Here is a 17,500-nt window from a genome sequence, read left to right on the forward strand (position 1 = left end):
CCTCTTGATGGCAACTGTGGTTCCCCACAGGGGATGCCATCATTGTTTTACAGACATATATACTCATTCTATAACTATTGTACTACAATCATGTTTGTAGTACATGTTGTACTGTTGTAGTACAATGTTTTATGTTCTATGTAGTTACTAAACATTAAAGGGCCCATATCCCATATGTTTGCAGTTTTGTAATAATTCATTTTAAATTACTGTTTTTAAAACCTGGTTTTATCCTTAAGACTTAAAAAAGCTCTTTTTAGGACTGATACATATAAATGACCTCAGTTCTGACAGGCTTTCCTGTATTGTCCTGTATAGTCCAGGCTGAAGCACTCCCTATAATTTTATCACAAATAGGAGGGGCTAAACTGTTGTGATTTATCACCAAAAGTTGAATTCAAAACGGGCTCAGTTTCTACATATGATTTATGTAGAATATGAGCAGCTGATATGAAATATTGTGAAATATAATAATTAAATAAAAAAGGAAAAAGATGTGGAAAACCACATCTTAACGTACCGTATTAAAAATTACCGTAATAAAATAGTAATGGCCTTTGAAACAATGAAGATATGAGCCACATTCTGTCATTATATCACATATTATGTCTCAGTGACCAACAGCAAACTCCCACACATCACCTCTGCTCTCGAACACGGAAGCGCTCCCACTATTCTGCTCTATTGTGCAAATACAAGCACTGGAAATTGCCAAGAGCAGTGACAGCAGCAGCAGCTGAGCGTGTCCAGCTAAATGTTAAACTGCAGTCTGCTATGCTAAATCCCATTTAGTCTGGCTGGCTGAATGTCCAGGCTTCTCTCTTTGCCTTTTCCAAGAGGAAAAGCCTTTCATGTCTGTCTGTCTGTCTGTCTGTTGTCCTGTTTGTCTATCTTCAGCACCATGTGATGGCCTTTCTGTAAACCTCCTGTCTGTCACTCTTTCTTCCATCTGTCTTTGTTTGTCTGTCTGCTTGTTTGTCTCTCCTACTATCGTTTCACTCTGATGATCTATCTGTCCCTCTATCTTCCTCCCTGTCTGTCCGCCTTTCTGTGCTCCATTTGTCCTGCAGCCTGCCTTGGGCTGGGCACTTAAAAAGTCATCATTCCACACACTGCGGTCCAGTTTGAAACCAGAATAGTATTATAAAGCAGGACCTTATGTGGATAATACTGTAGTTTTAGCTTACACTGTAGCTTGTGTGTGTTTACTGAAGGTCTAGCCTTGCCATTTAACTAAATAGATTTTTTAGCCATAGCTTTTCAAAGCAAATGTAAAAAGGTGTGGGTAGGTGCATTGCTGAAAAAAAGCTTGTCTAAGCTGGTCTTGGTGGTCTTTGACCGACACATCACACTACACACACACACAAGCTAATACCACTCACCAAAATACAAATGATCAGTGTGTGTTTCCGCACACCCATCTACATACACACCCAACAGACACAGCAATAGAGCTTCTAACTGATATGCTGTATATTCTAACACACACACCTGCATCTACACTACATGGACAAAAGTTTTGGGACACTTGCTCATTCATTGTTTTTTTTACCCTTTTTTTGTTGGAGGAAACTGTCTCTACTGTCATTCTATGAGATTTTGGAGCTTTAATGTGACAATTTGATTGCATTCAGTGACAACAGTGCTAGTGAGGTCAGGATGTTGGATGATCACCACACCACGTCATCTCCTCATGGACCCAACTAATCCCAAATGTATTGGATGGAGCACCATCATCAAGCTGGTTGATCACATTGCTCAAGCTGATCATGCCGGTTAAGCCTTTTGAGTTTAACATTAGCGGGTCTACCAGCATGACCAACCTAAACGAGCTAGTCAATCAGTATGGCCGGTATGACCAAGGTGGTTGACCAGCATGACAAGCATAATCAAACTAGTTGACCAGCATCACCAACCTAAATGCAGTGGTCCACCACTACAACCAACTTGGCTGGTTGACTGCATGTGGGGTTAGTTATAAATCATGCTAATTAGTTTTTGACTGCTCCGTTAAGAGTGTTTTCTTTGCATTTGTAATATTCAGATTTTTGAGATTTTGTTTTTTTGAGAAAGGGCAATATAATTATCGCTTTTCCATTCAATGTAAACTTTATTCCCAATATAAAACAGTTTCTTTAATCATAACATATTTTCTTTTGTAAAAAATAACAAGCCATTCTGTCCATTTTTCTGACCGTGTTTTCTGCTGGTGTGTCTTTCTGCCCTCAGTCATGTTTTCCTGTGTGTGTCTATGTGATTTGGCTGTGTGTGAAAGGGGAATTCGGCGCTGTGTGAATTTGGGATTTTGGAGGATGTAGATCGGACCCTCAGGCTTCTCAACCTTGTGCCAAACGTTGGCTGAGTGTTGGCATTGAGCTGGTATAACACACGGTTAGCAAACCTCTGGCAACAGCTACTGTAAATAAATCAGACAAAGAAAAATGCACACACACACACACACACACACACACACATACACACACACATACACACACAATCCCCCTACAGTGAAAGTGTAAAATCTCGGCCGTGTTTTGCTTTTGAAAGCATTCTGAGCTTTAACCTCCAAACCCCGGCCCCTCCCCCTACACACTCTCATTGACCCTAACACACACCACACACAAAATCCAGCCTATGGGTCTGTGAGCCTCCTGCCAGCTGGTCCTGTAAAGCACAGAGACACACACACATACACACCACACACAGAAAAATTCAGCTTCAGGACAGACAGAGAGAAAAACACGGACAGACACATACTACACACACACAAGCCAAGACTACTTACTTTCACCCCGGGACAAAACACACATGATGTCAGTGTGTGTTTTCGCACACCCATCTACATACACACCCAACAGACACAGCAATACTGACTCTAAACGACATGCTGTATACAGTATACTAACTAGCAGTAGTCCAGCTTTTTACATGTCCATGATGCAACATGCACAGACACGCACACACACACATACTCACATCTACACTATATGGACAAAAGTATTGGGACACCTGCTCATTCATTGTTTCTTCCGAAATCAAAGGTCTTAAGCTTGCTTTTGTTGGAGTAACTGTCTGTACTGTCCAGGGAAGGATTTCTACTAGATTTTGAAGCATTGCTGTGAGGATTTGATTGCATTTAATGACAAGATCGTCAGTAAGGCCAGGATGTTGGATGATCACCACCCAACCTCATCTACCCAACTCATCCCAAAAGTATTGGATGACAGAGCATCATCATTCCAGAGAACACAGTTCCACTGCTCCACAGCTCAGTGCTGGGGGCTTCATACCCCTCCAGCCCATGCCTGGCATTAGGCATGGTGCCAAAGGTTCATGTTTATCTGCTTCAGAGAGTCCTATTGTATTGGCAGTACTTCTCTAAAGGAACTGGACAAGCTGAGTGTGCATGTGCACATGTGGGTAAGCAATGGCAAATAGTGTGCTTTCCTAAAAAGCACATACAACAGGAATGGGTTTTAGAAAGTCGGCAGCTCTTGTTAAAAACCTGCAGGAGGTGAGATGTTCTAAAAATATGCTGAAGAAACTATGAGACTGAATGTACTGTGTGTGTGTGTGTGTGTGTGTGTGTGTGAGAAAGAGAGAGAGAGAGAGAGAGAGAGAGAGAGGGAGTGGGGGAGGGAAAGCAGAGAGAGATCAGCCACAGGAAACTCCCAAAAATAATCCAATAAAATAATGCACCAAACTGAGAGCAGCACACACTCTCTGTATGGTGCGCTGGTGCGGAGTGTGTGGATTAGAAGCGAGTGACTCACAGCTTGAAGATCCATAGCAGAAGCACAAGCAGGAGCAGGAAAGGGGGAGTCTGGTGCATGTGCGAGTTAGCTTTCAGAAGCAGTGCTGTGTTAACAGCAGGCACAGCTACAGGCCCAGCTTACTAACAGAAGTCTAACATCTATTATCCATTATCCTTCTAAAGTCTAGAGGCCAAACACACTCTCTTCACCCTCACAGTCAATAGTCTTTGTGCTGCTGCGTGTTTAAGAAGTGGATTTTTTTTTATCAATTATTTCTCACTCGTCGTTCTATGAAACAAGCGGGGAGATTCTGTGGAAAGTGCAGATTTTCCATACTACATTACGTTTACAAGCAGAACAGAAGATACACTATGTGTCCTAATATTTATGGACACCTTATCTAATGAATGCATTCAGCTTCTTCAAGTTGCACCCATTGAGATGTGCAAATCCACACACCCACACACAGCTTGTCTACCTTCCTGTAGAGCTGTGGATCTGTGCTCTCTGGAATGATAGTTGGTGCTCCATCCAATACTTTTGAGAGGGTTTGGGAAGTTGGGGATGAGGTGGGATGATGATCATCCAACATTCTCATCACACTAGCGCTCTTGTCACTGTAGGCTTTAGTAAAAAAGCCTACCCAGGACAGTGGAGACAGTTACTCCAGCAAAAGCAGGATGAACTCTTTTTTAATACCCCTGATTCCAGAAGGGAAACAGTGAATGAGCAGGTGTCCCAATACTTATGTCCATTATAGTATATATGATTATCATAATCAATTGATTATAGACATGATGACGTTAGCTTTTAAAGATGTTCAGTGATGTCCAGTGAACTGCAAGCTAGCCACGATTGAACTATGTTAATCTAGGCTATTGTAAAGACATGAGACATGAGATTAGTAGTAATTAACAGCCATGTAACGAGCAGTGGTTAGCATGACGTGTTAGCTACCAGATACCAGCGCCTTGATAGGTATTAACAATAATGATGAACACCTATAATAATAATTATGATAATGAACACCTACAATGCTGAGCAGAAGTATGTGATTTGTAATACACAAGTAGTAAGTGCTCTGGAAAATGCTTAATTCATCCTAGTTACTGCTTCAAAAAGTAGTAATTAGCAGCCAGTCAATTTCCAACTACTGGATTTAATAAGAGTAATTGATTATGCTACTATCAATATTAATTACATAAATGCATTTGAACAGTACAGCAAAACAACAGCATTAACCTTAGACTCCCAGGGGTTAACAAGCAATGCAATCCTGAGGTTACCGTTCTCTTTCCTTCTCCACTACAGCTGCTGACGACGCTCTACCTGAACTGAATCAGACTGTGCACAGTGCAGTGACCCTGGAACAGGCATTAGGAGCACTGCTGTAGATTGATGGCTACAACAGAAAGCCTTTCAGTCTGTTCAAGTATTTATATTTATAATGATTCACTGCATGAGTGTAACTGATTAGCGTAAATCCGGTACATCAGTATGTGATGAAGCAGTGATATCAGTCACTTACCAATATTCTGCATCTTTAAAACAGTGCATAAAGCAATGTTCCTGTGAAAACCACAGCTGGAGACAATCTCACAATCATCTCACTCCAAATCAGCCAAGACATGTTTAGCTTCCTTGACTTGAGAGCAGCATTAATCCACAAACATACTGGAGGCTTCTGAGAGTTCCTAGTACTCAAAACTACCAAAGAGTAAAATGCAGAACTGTATGCATACCGTCCAACTCTGAGTACTGTAAATATCCAAGTACACACAAGTACACACACACAAAGTAAAGTATAGAAATGCAACACTCTCTGGGCCCTATTTTACAACTTGTGCAAGGCACGTTGTGATGCTCATTGCTATCTTACACCCTGCCAACAGTCAATTTTCACACCTTCCACCTGCGTTGTTTAAACAGCAACGCTGCTTGCGAATATATCTACGCCGATGGGTGTGGTGGTCTCCAAATGTAGTGTGTTCATGTACACTGACTGAAACAACCTAGGCAGATGCCAACAGTCAGACTGAATTGTCAACACAGGTGCATGCCAAACGCGAGTACACCCCTGCTTTGTGCCATTGAAATAGCAATCCGCCAAAGTAGGAGCGCACCAGGCTCTTACCAGGCTCTTAAAGGGAATGGCAAATGACATGCTGATTGGTTTATTGCACGTTATGCCCAAAATACACCCTAAATCAAGCTGCATGGTGTGTGATTGACAGCTCGGCAAAAGCCAATCGCAAAAATGGGGCCCTCTATGTGTATTCATTAACAGGTGAAGAAATATTAAAATATAATGTTGCTATGAGTACAATGTTTTTTTTTTTACAGACAGAAAGATAGCTCGCTGGACAGAGAGGTCGAGAAAGAAAGAGGTGAAGGATAGAAAGAGAAAAAGAGAGAGAGAGTGCAAGAGCGTGTGTGCAAGAGAAAGAGAGTTAAATCCACTCTCGCAGCCCCATTGACACAGACACAAAGCAATTACTCTGAAACATTTCACTCTGACTGCTCCTCTTCACAAAGCACTTAGACGGACACATGCGCCCCTCTATTCACAAAGCACTCACACACATCCACACACACACCTACACACACACAGACATGCAGACATGTACACTGAATATATAAGTACACTTTCACACAAACATGCGTCTCTAAAGGCAACAGCAATCCATCCAAAAAAACTTCATTCTGAAGAGTGGTATTTTTAGAATCATCAGGGCCCCTCTAACACACACACACACACACATCCCCCAAACTCCCACTAGCACAAATGCACTCACGTACCCTGACATACAAATAAGCTCAACCCAGACGCAACTGCATGCAAACGCATCCCTAATATGTGCAACTCAGTCAGTCAGAAAGAAAGCCTGCACTACTTCCCCCTAAAGCATTTACCTGCACGGTGCTAATGGATTTCATTTTACCCGCACATTTACACACACACACACACACTCCTCTAACAAGGTTAGCGCTTTACCCTTAAAAGTCAGCTATTGACAGTTACAGCATGCTGCAATTTTATATGAGTACTCCCAACTCCCACCTCCCTGAAAACCAGCAGGAAGTGTGATTTCTAAACGTTCCAAATTTGTGTTTGTGAGCAGAAGAGGAGATACAGCATATTTCAGTTTGACGAAAAGTTATTTTTTTTTATTTTGTGGTCTAAAAAATGTAAAACACTCTTTTCATTTAGTTTTTTACATTGAAACAAATGGAAAAACGTTGGAAGACTCGCACTTGTTAATACAGAACACAAACTGAATGTAAATCGGTGATGTAACTGTACGGTTCAGTGCGTTCAATAGTAAGGAGAATACACAGTACGCTGTCAGCTACAGACCAAGAAACCAACTTTCACAAGTGTGAGTTCCATCCAGAAGCCTTAAGCTTTAAGCTGTTGGCATGTGAAGCTGTTGGAATCTGAATTTGCATGGTAATGTGGGAATTATAGGTATTTAGTGTATTTCCGAGCATAGACTGGGATTTATGTCGCAGCTGGTAGACCTGTACGACTGTACACTACCATACACCTGCAAATTCAGCTACTTCCTTCACACCATGGCCTTTGGCACGCCCAAATGCAACTACTCCTTTTTGCCAATCATTAACATCTGCTTTCCAATTTTCCAAACATTAAACGAGGCGTTCACTGCACTGTACCACCTCTTCTCAGTCTGTGATTCCCGTTGCACACCCCGCAGGTATTTATACCCCAATCAACCAATCAATGCAGAGCCTTCTGCAGGAGCCTGAGTTTAAAACCCCCTTAAACGCGCAAGGTGGATAACTTTTTGTTTGGTGAGTTTATAACAATCATAAAATATCTTGAGATGGGTGCTTTTAGGTGCTTTATTCTACATTATTTTAAGGAATCTGTGAATAAGAAACAAATAAAATGGTACATGATATTGTAATTATTTATATATTCATGTTTACGTTGTCAACTAACCAGATGCTTGATCTAACCAAACCATAAACAGCAACAAGAAGGCAGAAACAGGCACACACACACACACAGGTATATCCTTATCATTTTTTCATATTTTTATATTTTTCATATACTGTCTAATCTGTTATAATACATTGGGTATTTATTTGCAAAAATGTGCCATTAAAATGTTATATTATACTACATTATCAAACTTTAAGAAAGTTTACAGGGAGATCATCACACTTACAATGAAAGACATCAGTGGAGCAGCACAGCTAGTGTATAACATTAACTCTGGTAGGGAAAGAATGACAGCGGTTAACTCACCTCAGCTTCTCTTTTACAGTCATGTAACCCTTATGGGTCATAGAAAAGTCACAGCTGTGAACATAACAGCATCATTGTGATCCCAAAGTGCGTTATTTCATGCTTTGAACCCGCTGCCACGAAGCTGCAGCACACTAAACTGAACTGCTGCATTGTGAATGAGAGCGGCTGACTGTAAATCCCGCCCACAGAGAACACTGATAGGTCAAAGAGAGTACGAAGAGAGACCAATCAGGATACTCTCTGTGTGTCACTCTCCCTCTTGCTACATCTGTCACTCACTCACTCGTTCTCAAAACGTGTGTGAGCAAATCCGATATACAGAATTATGTGAGAAGTACGCAAGAGGTGGGATGTCTATAAAAGGAGAGCGCAGAAGAGTGACAACTCCAAACGTGTGAAAGCTAGTGTTTATAATAAGGCAAAGCAAACTAAATACAGAGCAACAATAAGCAACAATAGGCCTGAGAGCCCCAGTTTATAGCAGAACACACTTACACACAATACATAAACACTGTGGCAATGGACCAGGCCACCCAGTACAACAAAGTCTGAGCCACCCTAGAGCTCCTACACGTTCTCCAACAACTACAACTACAACTGCCACATACAACTGAGCCACACTACTGTTGTGGACCAGACCCATATATGCCAGCGCAGCCTGGCCAGCAAATCAGTGATGGGTCGCAGCTGAACGCCAGCCAGAGAAACCCGCTCCCTGAGCCGCAAACAAGTGACTAGTCTAGGAGTGAAGCCTTCTGCTGCCTCGTTTTTCCTCTCTGTGCCTTTGGGGAAATTCTCAGCGGACTCCAAAGTGGAATCAGACCGACCGCTCCCTGAACCCTGGGCCGAGCCACCACTTTGCCCCCCGCCTTCATCTGACTTCCTCCAAGCCACACAGAGGCCGAAGACTCTTTTCGCACTAACAAAAAAAATCGCACCTTGTTCGATGGGAACTTCTGGCTCCATATGTGTGTGTGTGTGTGTGTGTGTGTGTGTCCAAACAACATCAAGCACCATCAAATGCAGTAACACAATATACTACCTCTGTGTTTGCTGTCAGGAAAAAGGACAGGAGAGACACACTTTCTCTCTCTCTCTCTCTCTCTCACACACACACACACACACACACAAACACCTACTGAGTCTCAGAAGACCAAACAATCACTCAGCAGTCTCTCTCGCGCTCTCTCTCTCTCTCTCTCTTCCGCCCCGCTCTCATCATATCTATCGTTCTCCTTTGCTCTCCACCTGCTGCATCTCTCTGTCTCTGTTCATCCACACCCCTTCATCTGTTTCACATGTTCTCTTGGATTTTCCTGCATACCCTCACAGCTGTAAAAGCTCATATTCCCAAAATGCAAACTATATAGGAGTTGGAAAAGGCTCTTAACTTCTGTAGCTCCACACAGTATGGAGGGCAGCTTGGGTTTTCAAACCCGAGTGCAAAAGATACCAAGACGTAGTGCTGGATGACATGCTGTCTACACCAGTATACTGGAACTGGAGTTACACAACAGTATTGATTTCTAGTTGCTGTGGTATGAATAGCACATATTATATCCGTTATTACATTCTGTTCCAGACAACTGCACTAGCCCTGTAGCCCCATCAATAAAAATACCATTTGGGTTCCCTTTGGGGTCATCTTTGAGAACAAAGTGCTCCTATTAAAACAAGCTGTGTCTGGTTTGTGCAGGGTTCTGTTAGTGTAATGCCAGTAAGGATCAAGCCAGGTTAACTTTAATAATAGGAAGTAAAAAGGCCAATATCCTACAGTTTTGCTTACATATTTCCTCAAAGGTCCAATTATGACATTAGTGTGGTTCTAACCACCAAAGCAGTCCTATTACATTTTTAATAATTCAATTTATAATTCATTTTTAATTCATTTGACCGCTTCCTTACATGCCTTAGACATAATCAGCCCTTTGTAGTCTACTGTTCCTGTAAAAGTGATCCAGCAATCAGCCAACCCATTAAAACCACTGACAGATGAAACCTTATCTGTATCTTGTAACAATACAAAAACATTGTAGCTCTATTTCTACCGTTTCTGACTTTGAAATAAAATATCTGGCTGTTGTTCTCTATGATGTTTTAAAATTGACCAATAGAAATGCTCCAAAATTGCATGGAATAAAATCCTTTTACATTGACTTCCATTGAAAGTTAAGAACATTTTTGGCCTACTCCTGTAAAGTTGCTGTAAAGGTTTTTGCATGACAGTGACAATGTGAGGCAGCTAGTGAACAGTCTGTTCTTGAGGTGATATGTTGAGAGCTGAAATCATGGCTAATGCGTAAGAATCTGAACTACTCTGATATGAGCCAGATTTGTGATGGCTAGACGAATGGGTCAGATCATCCCCAGAACATCAGTCAGGTCTTTTGGGTTTTGGAGTGGTATGGATGGGGCTGTACCTACTAAAAGTGGTCCAAGAAAGGACAACCGGTGAACTGGTGACAGTGTAATGGGCACCTAAGGCCATCATCAAACTATCATTTATTCAAAATCCACCAGAAAAAATTCAGTTCTCAGGGGCATCAACCCTTTAAATAACATCAGATACTGTGATATATTGTGATATTGAATGTTATCAGCATCTCCCAGCACCGGTTAAAGCTTTCTTCTGACATCCCTCTTCCTTCCGCCCCTCCCCTTTCTTTCTCTTCAGCCCCCCTCCCCACTCCTCCGCTGGTTCACTCTTCCTCTATATGCTCACTTTGTTTCTCTCCCCCTCTACCTGTCCCCCGCGTCCCTGTGGCGTGTGTGTTTTGTAATGTATTCTCTCTCCCTCATTCAGGGGATGTTTAATTCATCAAAGTCCTGGCTCCCCCCACAGGCTAAACACCCTCCCCCCGCTTCTCTCACACATGGTACGACCCTCAGGGGAACCCCCATCTGCCCCCACCTTCATCCTTCCTCCTTCTCGCTCTCTCTCTATAGACTATATCACTCTCTCTCTCCTTTCTGCACTCTTTCCTCTTTTCACCCCTCCTCCGCATATCATTTCCATCTCTCAGTCTCCGTCCCTCCTTTAACGTCTTTTCCTCTTTTTCTTTGTCCCGTTTCTTTCATCCACATTGTCTCTCTCTCTCTCTCTCTCTCTCTCTCTCTCTCTCTCTTATATTTATTGATAAAATGAAGCAGTTCTGATTCTAAAATCTGATTGGCTGAGCTGTTTCTAAAGCCCTTGTAAAACACTTTACATCTACACACACAAATGATTGCACACAACACCTGAATTCTGCATTAAATAATCAGTTAAATTATTTTTCAGATGATCATAAAATAATCTTTGACCTTTGTAAGACTTTAATTCATATTTGTAATTGTTTACTGTTTATATTCATATATTCAGCCCACTTGCTTACGTATCAATTTCACCAAGACAAATTTTTCATCCATGCAAGTGTACTTGGCCTCTCTCTCCTTCTCTCTCGCTCTCATTAATTCCTGGCTCTGACCCTATTCCCCCTCCTCTAGAACACCTTCTCAGTCCACACCCTCTCTATTTTTATTACTTCTCCTTTCATTAGCTGGTTTTGGTTCTCTTCCTCCTCCTCCTCCTCTTTCCTTCTCCCTGTGCGCACCATCTCTCTGTCCCCTTTTTAATCCACTCCACTCCTCTGTGTTTTGCATCCCTCCAGGAAGCTGTGTTTCTTATATTTTCCCCCACTCCGTGTTCCTGTATCTTGCTGAGTGAATGTTTTCCCCCCCAAGGCCGTCTGGGAGCAACGTGCCACGCAACTTTATTGCTTTTCAAATAATACAATTTCCCCAATAATCCGCTTTTCAAAATGAGAATTAATATTACAGGTGTGTTTCAGAGGTGCCTGATAATATTGGATTTATTAAAGAAGTTACATATGATATCATCACTGTGCCAAGAACAGGGCAATGCTGTACATAGAGAGTATGTGTATAGTGTATGTATAATGTGTGTATAGTTAAGTAATAATATATATTGTTATACATACATATACACAAGTTAATGTACAGCATATATTCTTTATTTCTATTTTGTAAATATCTGTGTTTCTACTCTCGGAGGGACTGTGCACCTGGTTTTTCACTCACCTTTACACCTGTGTAATGGGATTTGATTTGAAAACCTCATAACAGCACATTTCTCATGTTAATTGTTTTTAAATCATATGAAAACGGAGGACGTTGGATATTTATATTAAGTGGACGTCTCACAATTACTGGAGTCAAGCAGTGCAAAAGTGAACCCTGTTATTTTATGTGTGTATTCTGTTATGTTATTTTGTAAATCACATAAACAGATATGGAATATTATGAAGAAAGAAAGTATTATTGTTCTGTTACGGTTAGACAGAACTGTTAAGGTTATTTTCTTTCAAGTTAGATAAAAAGATTAACATATTTTAATCAGGGTAAGATCATTTTTTTAGAGGTTTAATTAGGGTTAGACATAAATGGAAGATATTTTTAATTAGGGTGACATTTTTTTTTTTTAACTGTAACTGACAAACATATAGCATATATATATAGTTTAATACTGCAAGGCCTCATTCAGCACAATGTGACTGAAGCCAGAGTGAGCAGAAGAGTGTGATCACAGAGGCTCAGCCATTCATTCACAAGAAATTTAACTCGTATTATCAGCTACAGTGGCTGAATCTGGAAGACTGATCTGTGTTACTTGGGTAATCTTTCACTGAGCTCCTTTAAAGACTTGACAGCGCCTGCTGCTTCACCAGAGGAGCCAAGAAAACACAGGGCATGTTCCTGATCCTCCATGAGGCTTAATCTTCATCCGTGTTCAGAGATGTAATTCCACCAGGAGTCTGTTAATGTATCATCTGACCATGCTGCCAGGGTCAGACACATCTTAGCTGACCATCACTTCAGGAGCTCACCAACTTCTTTGAAGCAGGCTATCGCTTCCCATCAGGAGCATAAAAAGCTGTATGGAGGCATGGGTCAGGGTGAGGAGGAAGGGTAAACTTAAAGCAAAGCTAGCTTCAGACGTTACTGTTAGCCTTACAACCAGCTGCTGGACCGGGGTGATCATGGCGAGATATGCTAAGGTTTCAAGATGTTACATTGACGAAAACTGGGGAAGTGAAATTTTGGAGTAAAACTGAGGAATTCAAGATTTTTGCCAGATCTGATGTGAGTACCTTAATGATGAGAATCAGCCAATCCGATCTTTGCATTCATGCACAAATGCAGCCATGTAATGTAGGTAAGGTATGATGCTAATTACTACTGAGGCAAAATCATTTTAGTGGACCGCCAATGCAGTGCCTTGCAAAATGATTACCCCGTCCCCTGTTGATACACCATATGTCCAAATGTTGGTGGACTCCCCTTCTAATGAATGCATTGAACTACTTTAGATTGTACCCATTTCTGAAACAGATGTGCAGATGCACACACACAGCTTGTCTAGTTCCTGTAAAAAAAGTATTAGCAAATGAATAGAACTCTCTGGGCCTAAACATGGCATTATGCCTAAAGGCAGACGTGGGCTAGAGGGTATAAAGCCCCCTCTGCATTGAACTGTGGGGAAGTGAACCCATGTTCTCCGGAATGATCTAATACTCATCCAATACCTTAGGAATGAGTAGGGGAGTTGGTGATGAGGTGGGGTGGTGATCATCCAACATCATGTCCTTACTAATGTTCTTGTTCTTGTCGCTGATTGCAATTAAATCCTCACAGCAATGCTCCGGGTTGCTATTAGGAAGCTTAGCAGGACAAACTCTTTTTTGATAGCCTCGATTTCAGTCAATGAAATGAGCAAGTGTCCCAATACTTTTGTCCATATAGTGTATTTTAAATGTATAGTGTATGTTGAATTTTGTTTGTCAGAATGTAGAAGCAATAAGGTGAGAGAGCTTTGTGTTGCCTCACGTTGGAGGGCTAGGGTTAGCTTTTAGCCTAGCATGGATACACAGGTGCTTTCACTGCTGTAACCAAGTTTCAGTTACCCTTCCACAAACACTGGCATGAAAAGCTACTGTCATGAGGCCTGGCTCAGTTTTATATATATATATATATATATATATATATATATATAGAGAGAGAGAGAGAGAGAGAGTTTATAATAAAGAGACAACAGTGTTTGATGTATCAGTTCCATGTACAGAACCCCATTGCTCAACTACACCAAGGTAAATATCATTTTCCATTCTAGGGCTCCTTTAATGGCAGTAAATCACAGTAATGTACACTATATAGACAAAAGTGATGAGACACACCTCTTAATCATTGAATTCATTCAGTCCTATTGATACAGGTGTGTACAATCAAGCACCTAGCCATGCAGTCTGCCTTTCCATGCATTAGTGAAAGAGTGGGTGGTCCTAAAGAGCTTGCTGAATTCCAGCATGATACTGTAATAGGAAGCCACCATAGGATCAAGTCAGTTGATGAAATGTCTTCCCTCCTAGATATCCCACCATCAACCATGAGTGAAATTGTTGAAAAGTGGAAGCGTTTAAGAACCACAGTAACTCAGACATGAAGTGGCAGCAGACCAGGTAAAGTCTAAGACCAGGTAAACAGAGCGGGTCGGGCCAAGTGCTGAGGGTCATAGTGCAGAAAAGTCACCAACGCTCTGCGGACTCAATAACTGCTGAGCTCCAAAACCTGCTGTTTGAGCTGAAAAGGTGGATCAACTCCATCTCAAGGCCCATGGGTTAAGAATGGGATGTCATAAAAACTCTCTTGGTTCTGTAGGTGTAATGTGTAGGCATCCCAATACTTTCGCCCATACAGTGTATGTTTTATTGTGGCTTGAAAAGGAAAAAAATCACTGGTTTGTTACTTTTGGTCTTTGGTGTGACAGTGTGGACATGTAAAGGTATGACTGGTATGTTGCAAGAATTTATTCTGGTTGTGCTTAGGCTGCTGCAGATAACTTTATCTTCTCCTCTGCAGCTGTTATGCTCCTCAAGCTTCCTCCTCATCCTCATTATCATTCCCTCTCTCTCTCATCCTGTCTCTCTCTCTCTCGTTCTCTCTGCTGTACCACAGGGTGCATCACAGGAAGAATTGGTTGGAGTGCTTCAGGCAGGCCCAACTACTAAAAGTTGTATTTTCCCTACAGGCTGCACACTCACACAGTACACCCCCGCAGATACACATACACACACACACACACACACACACACACACACACACACACATGCTCACATGCTCTCTCACACTCTCTCACCTGTGTAATCTTCTCTACAGATGCAGGTGTATCCTCCCTCCCTGCGCGCACACACGCCTCCATTCAGGCATGGATTAGAGTAGCACAGATTAATCTCGATCTCGCAGTAATCCCCGGTGAAGCCGGGCGGGCAGCGGCAGCGAAGGCCGGCGATTGGGTGGATGGGCCGGAAGAGCATGGAGGGGGAGGAGATAAAGGGGGCGGAGCTGTTGAAGCGCAGGACGCTGATGCACTTCATGTAGTTCTGACAGGGCTCACGCAAACACACGTTGTCATCAAACGGCAGCACCTGCACAGGGTAAAACACAGCAGTTAGGAGAGTGAGTGTGTTTGTGTGTGTGTGTGTGTGTGTGTGTGTTTGTGTGCTTGTGTGTGTGTGTGTGTGTCAAACACACTAAGCTGCTAAACAGAACTCCTCATCTCTGGGTGGCCTGGATGATGAGTAGCATGGGCGTCAGTTCTATTTTTATTAATTTTAAAATTGTACCTCTAAGATGCTTCAGATGGACAGAAGAACAACTTTTGGTTCTTTAAAAGGTTCTTTACACACACACATCTACATTACAAATATGGTCTCTTCGTGGAACCAAAGTGGTCCTTCTAAGGCATTCCTCGAAACACCATCTGAAGCACCTTTATTTTTAATGTTGAGAAGATGTAGTGGCTGACTTTATGCATCTTGGTTGTAGCACTGCCTGAAAAGAGAAATAGTAGCTACACTATATGTCCAAATATTTGTGGACACCCCTTCTAATGAAAGCATTCAGCTATTTTAAGTTGCACCCATTGCTGACACAGATGTGCTAATGCACAAGCACAGCTTGTCTAGTCCCAGTAGATAAGTACTGCCAGAACAGAATAGGACTCTCTGGAACAGATAATCATCACCCTACTGGCACCACGTCTAATGCCAGGCTAGAGGGGTAAAAAGCCCCCCCAGCATTGAGCTGTGGAGTAGTGTGGAGAGTGTATTCTCTGGAGTGATGGTGCTCTATCTAGTACTTTTGGGATGAGCTGGGGAGTTGGGGACAATCTGGGGTGGTGCTCATCCAACATCCTGACCGCGCTAATGCTCCTGTCACTGAATGCAATCACAGCAGTCCTCACAACAATGCTTTGTCTTGTCTTGCATCTTGTGTGTGTGTGTGTGTGTGTGTTACCTGCATCTGAGCGAGCATGTTAAGTCTGGGTCTGTTGAGGTAAAGCTGCTCCTCCAGCGCTTCTGAGGGAAAGAAGTGTCCCCCCGGCAGCACCGCTGAGAAGCTGACGTTCAGCACTCGCTCAGTCTCTGCATCCGGCTGAATATTAAAAACAAACACGTCGTCCGGGGCAACCGACAACACGGAGGACACGCCCTCTAGGAAGTGAGTCAGCAGCGGGGACAGGAAGTACTCCTGGGACATGTTCTGGAGCCGCACAGTCACACTGCTGCTCAGCATGTCCTCGGTGATGATCAACACTCGCAACACACACTGTGCACTGATGCTGTGAACTCCGTCTGAGAAATGAGGATCACAGAGAGAAAGAGAAGGAAGGGAGGGGTGTTATAACAGCAACATTAACCCTTAAATCCCAAGCTACAAAAAGAGGCTACACCCCTTTTACCCCCCATTCATCTACTTTAAGTTGCACCCATTGCTGACACAGATGTGCAAATGCATACGCATACACAACTTGTGTAGTTAGCTAGTTCCTGTAGAGAAGTACTGCCAATAGAATTGGCACTATGCCTAATGCCAGGAGTGAGCTAGAGTGGTATAAAGCCCCAGCATTGAGCTGTGGAGTAATAGAACTGTGTTCTCTGGAATGATGGTGCTCCATCCAGTATTACTGGGATGAATGATCATCCAACATCCAGACTTTACTAAAACTCGTGTCACTAAATTCCTGGACAGTAGAGACAATCACTCCAGAGTGTTTAAATGTACACTTTTGCAGTTAAACTTAACATTAACCAAGAGATATAACATATGACATATGGTGAGTATTAGAACCACTCGCCTTATATATCAACTTATACAACTTTAAAATTCTATAAACTTTAAATATGCATACCTAAAACCGGTATCTCGCTTCAACCCTAACCACTATACACTCACATTACACATGAAGTGATTAAACTGCAGTGTTTTAAAGGATCTGGAAGCTGACTGGTCAGGGAGGTCTGTCAGACTGGGTTTTACCATATTAACCACACCCTGAAATGGTTATTTTTTAGAAAGTCACTGGTAAACTAAACAAACCAGTTCTGAAAGTCCCATTATTTCACCTGTC

At 42.2% G+C, this 17,500-nt stretch overlaps 1 protein-coding gene across 3 annotated transcripts in view; it reads right to left on the reverse strand.

Moving 5' to 3' along the window:
* The window catches only part of celsr3 (cadherin, EGF LAG seven-pass G-type receptor 3), an 85,042-nt gene that overhangs the window by 46,291 nt on the left and 21,251 nt on the right, over positions 1-17,500 (reverse strand). For all 3 annotated transcript variants that reach the window (XM_072681553.1, XM_072681554.1, XM_072681552.1), the window contains exons 2-3: positions 16,387-16,724; positions 15,227-15,515 (exon numbers count right to left, since the gene is read on the reverse strand). In XM_072681553.1, the coding sequence (XP_072537654.1) occupies positions 15,227-15,515; positions 16,387-16,724 (627 nt within the window). The remainder of the gene's footprint in view (positions 1-15,226; positions 15,516-16,386; positions 16,725-17,500) is intronic.

The sequence above is a fragment of the Salminus brasiliensis genome, chromosome 6, assembly GCF_030463535.1.
Source record: "Salminus brasiliensis chromosome 6, fSalBra1.hap2, whole genome shotgun sequence".
Lineage (NCBI taxonomy): Eukaryota > Metazoa > Chordata > Actinopteri > Characiformes > Bryconidae > Salminus > Salminus brasiliensis.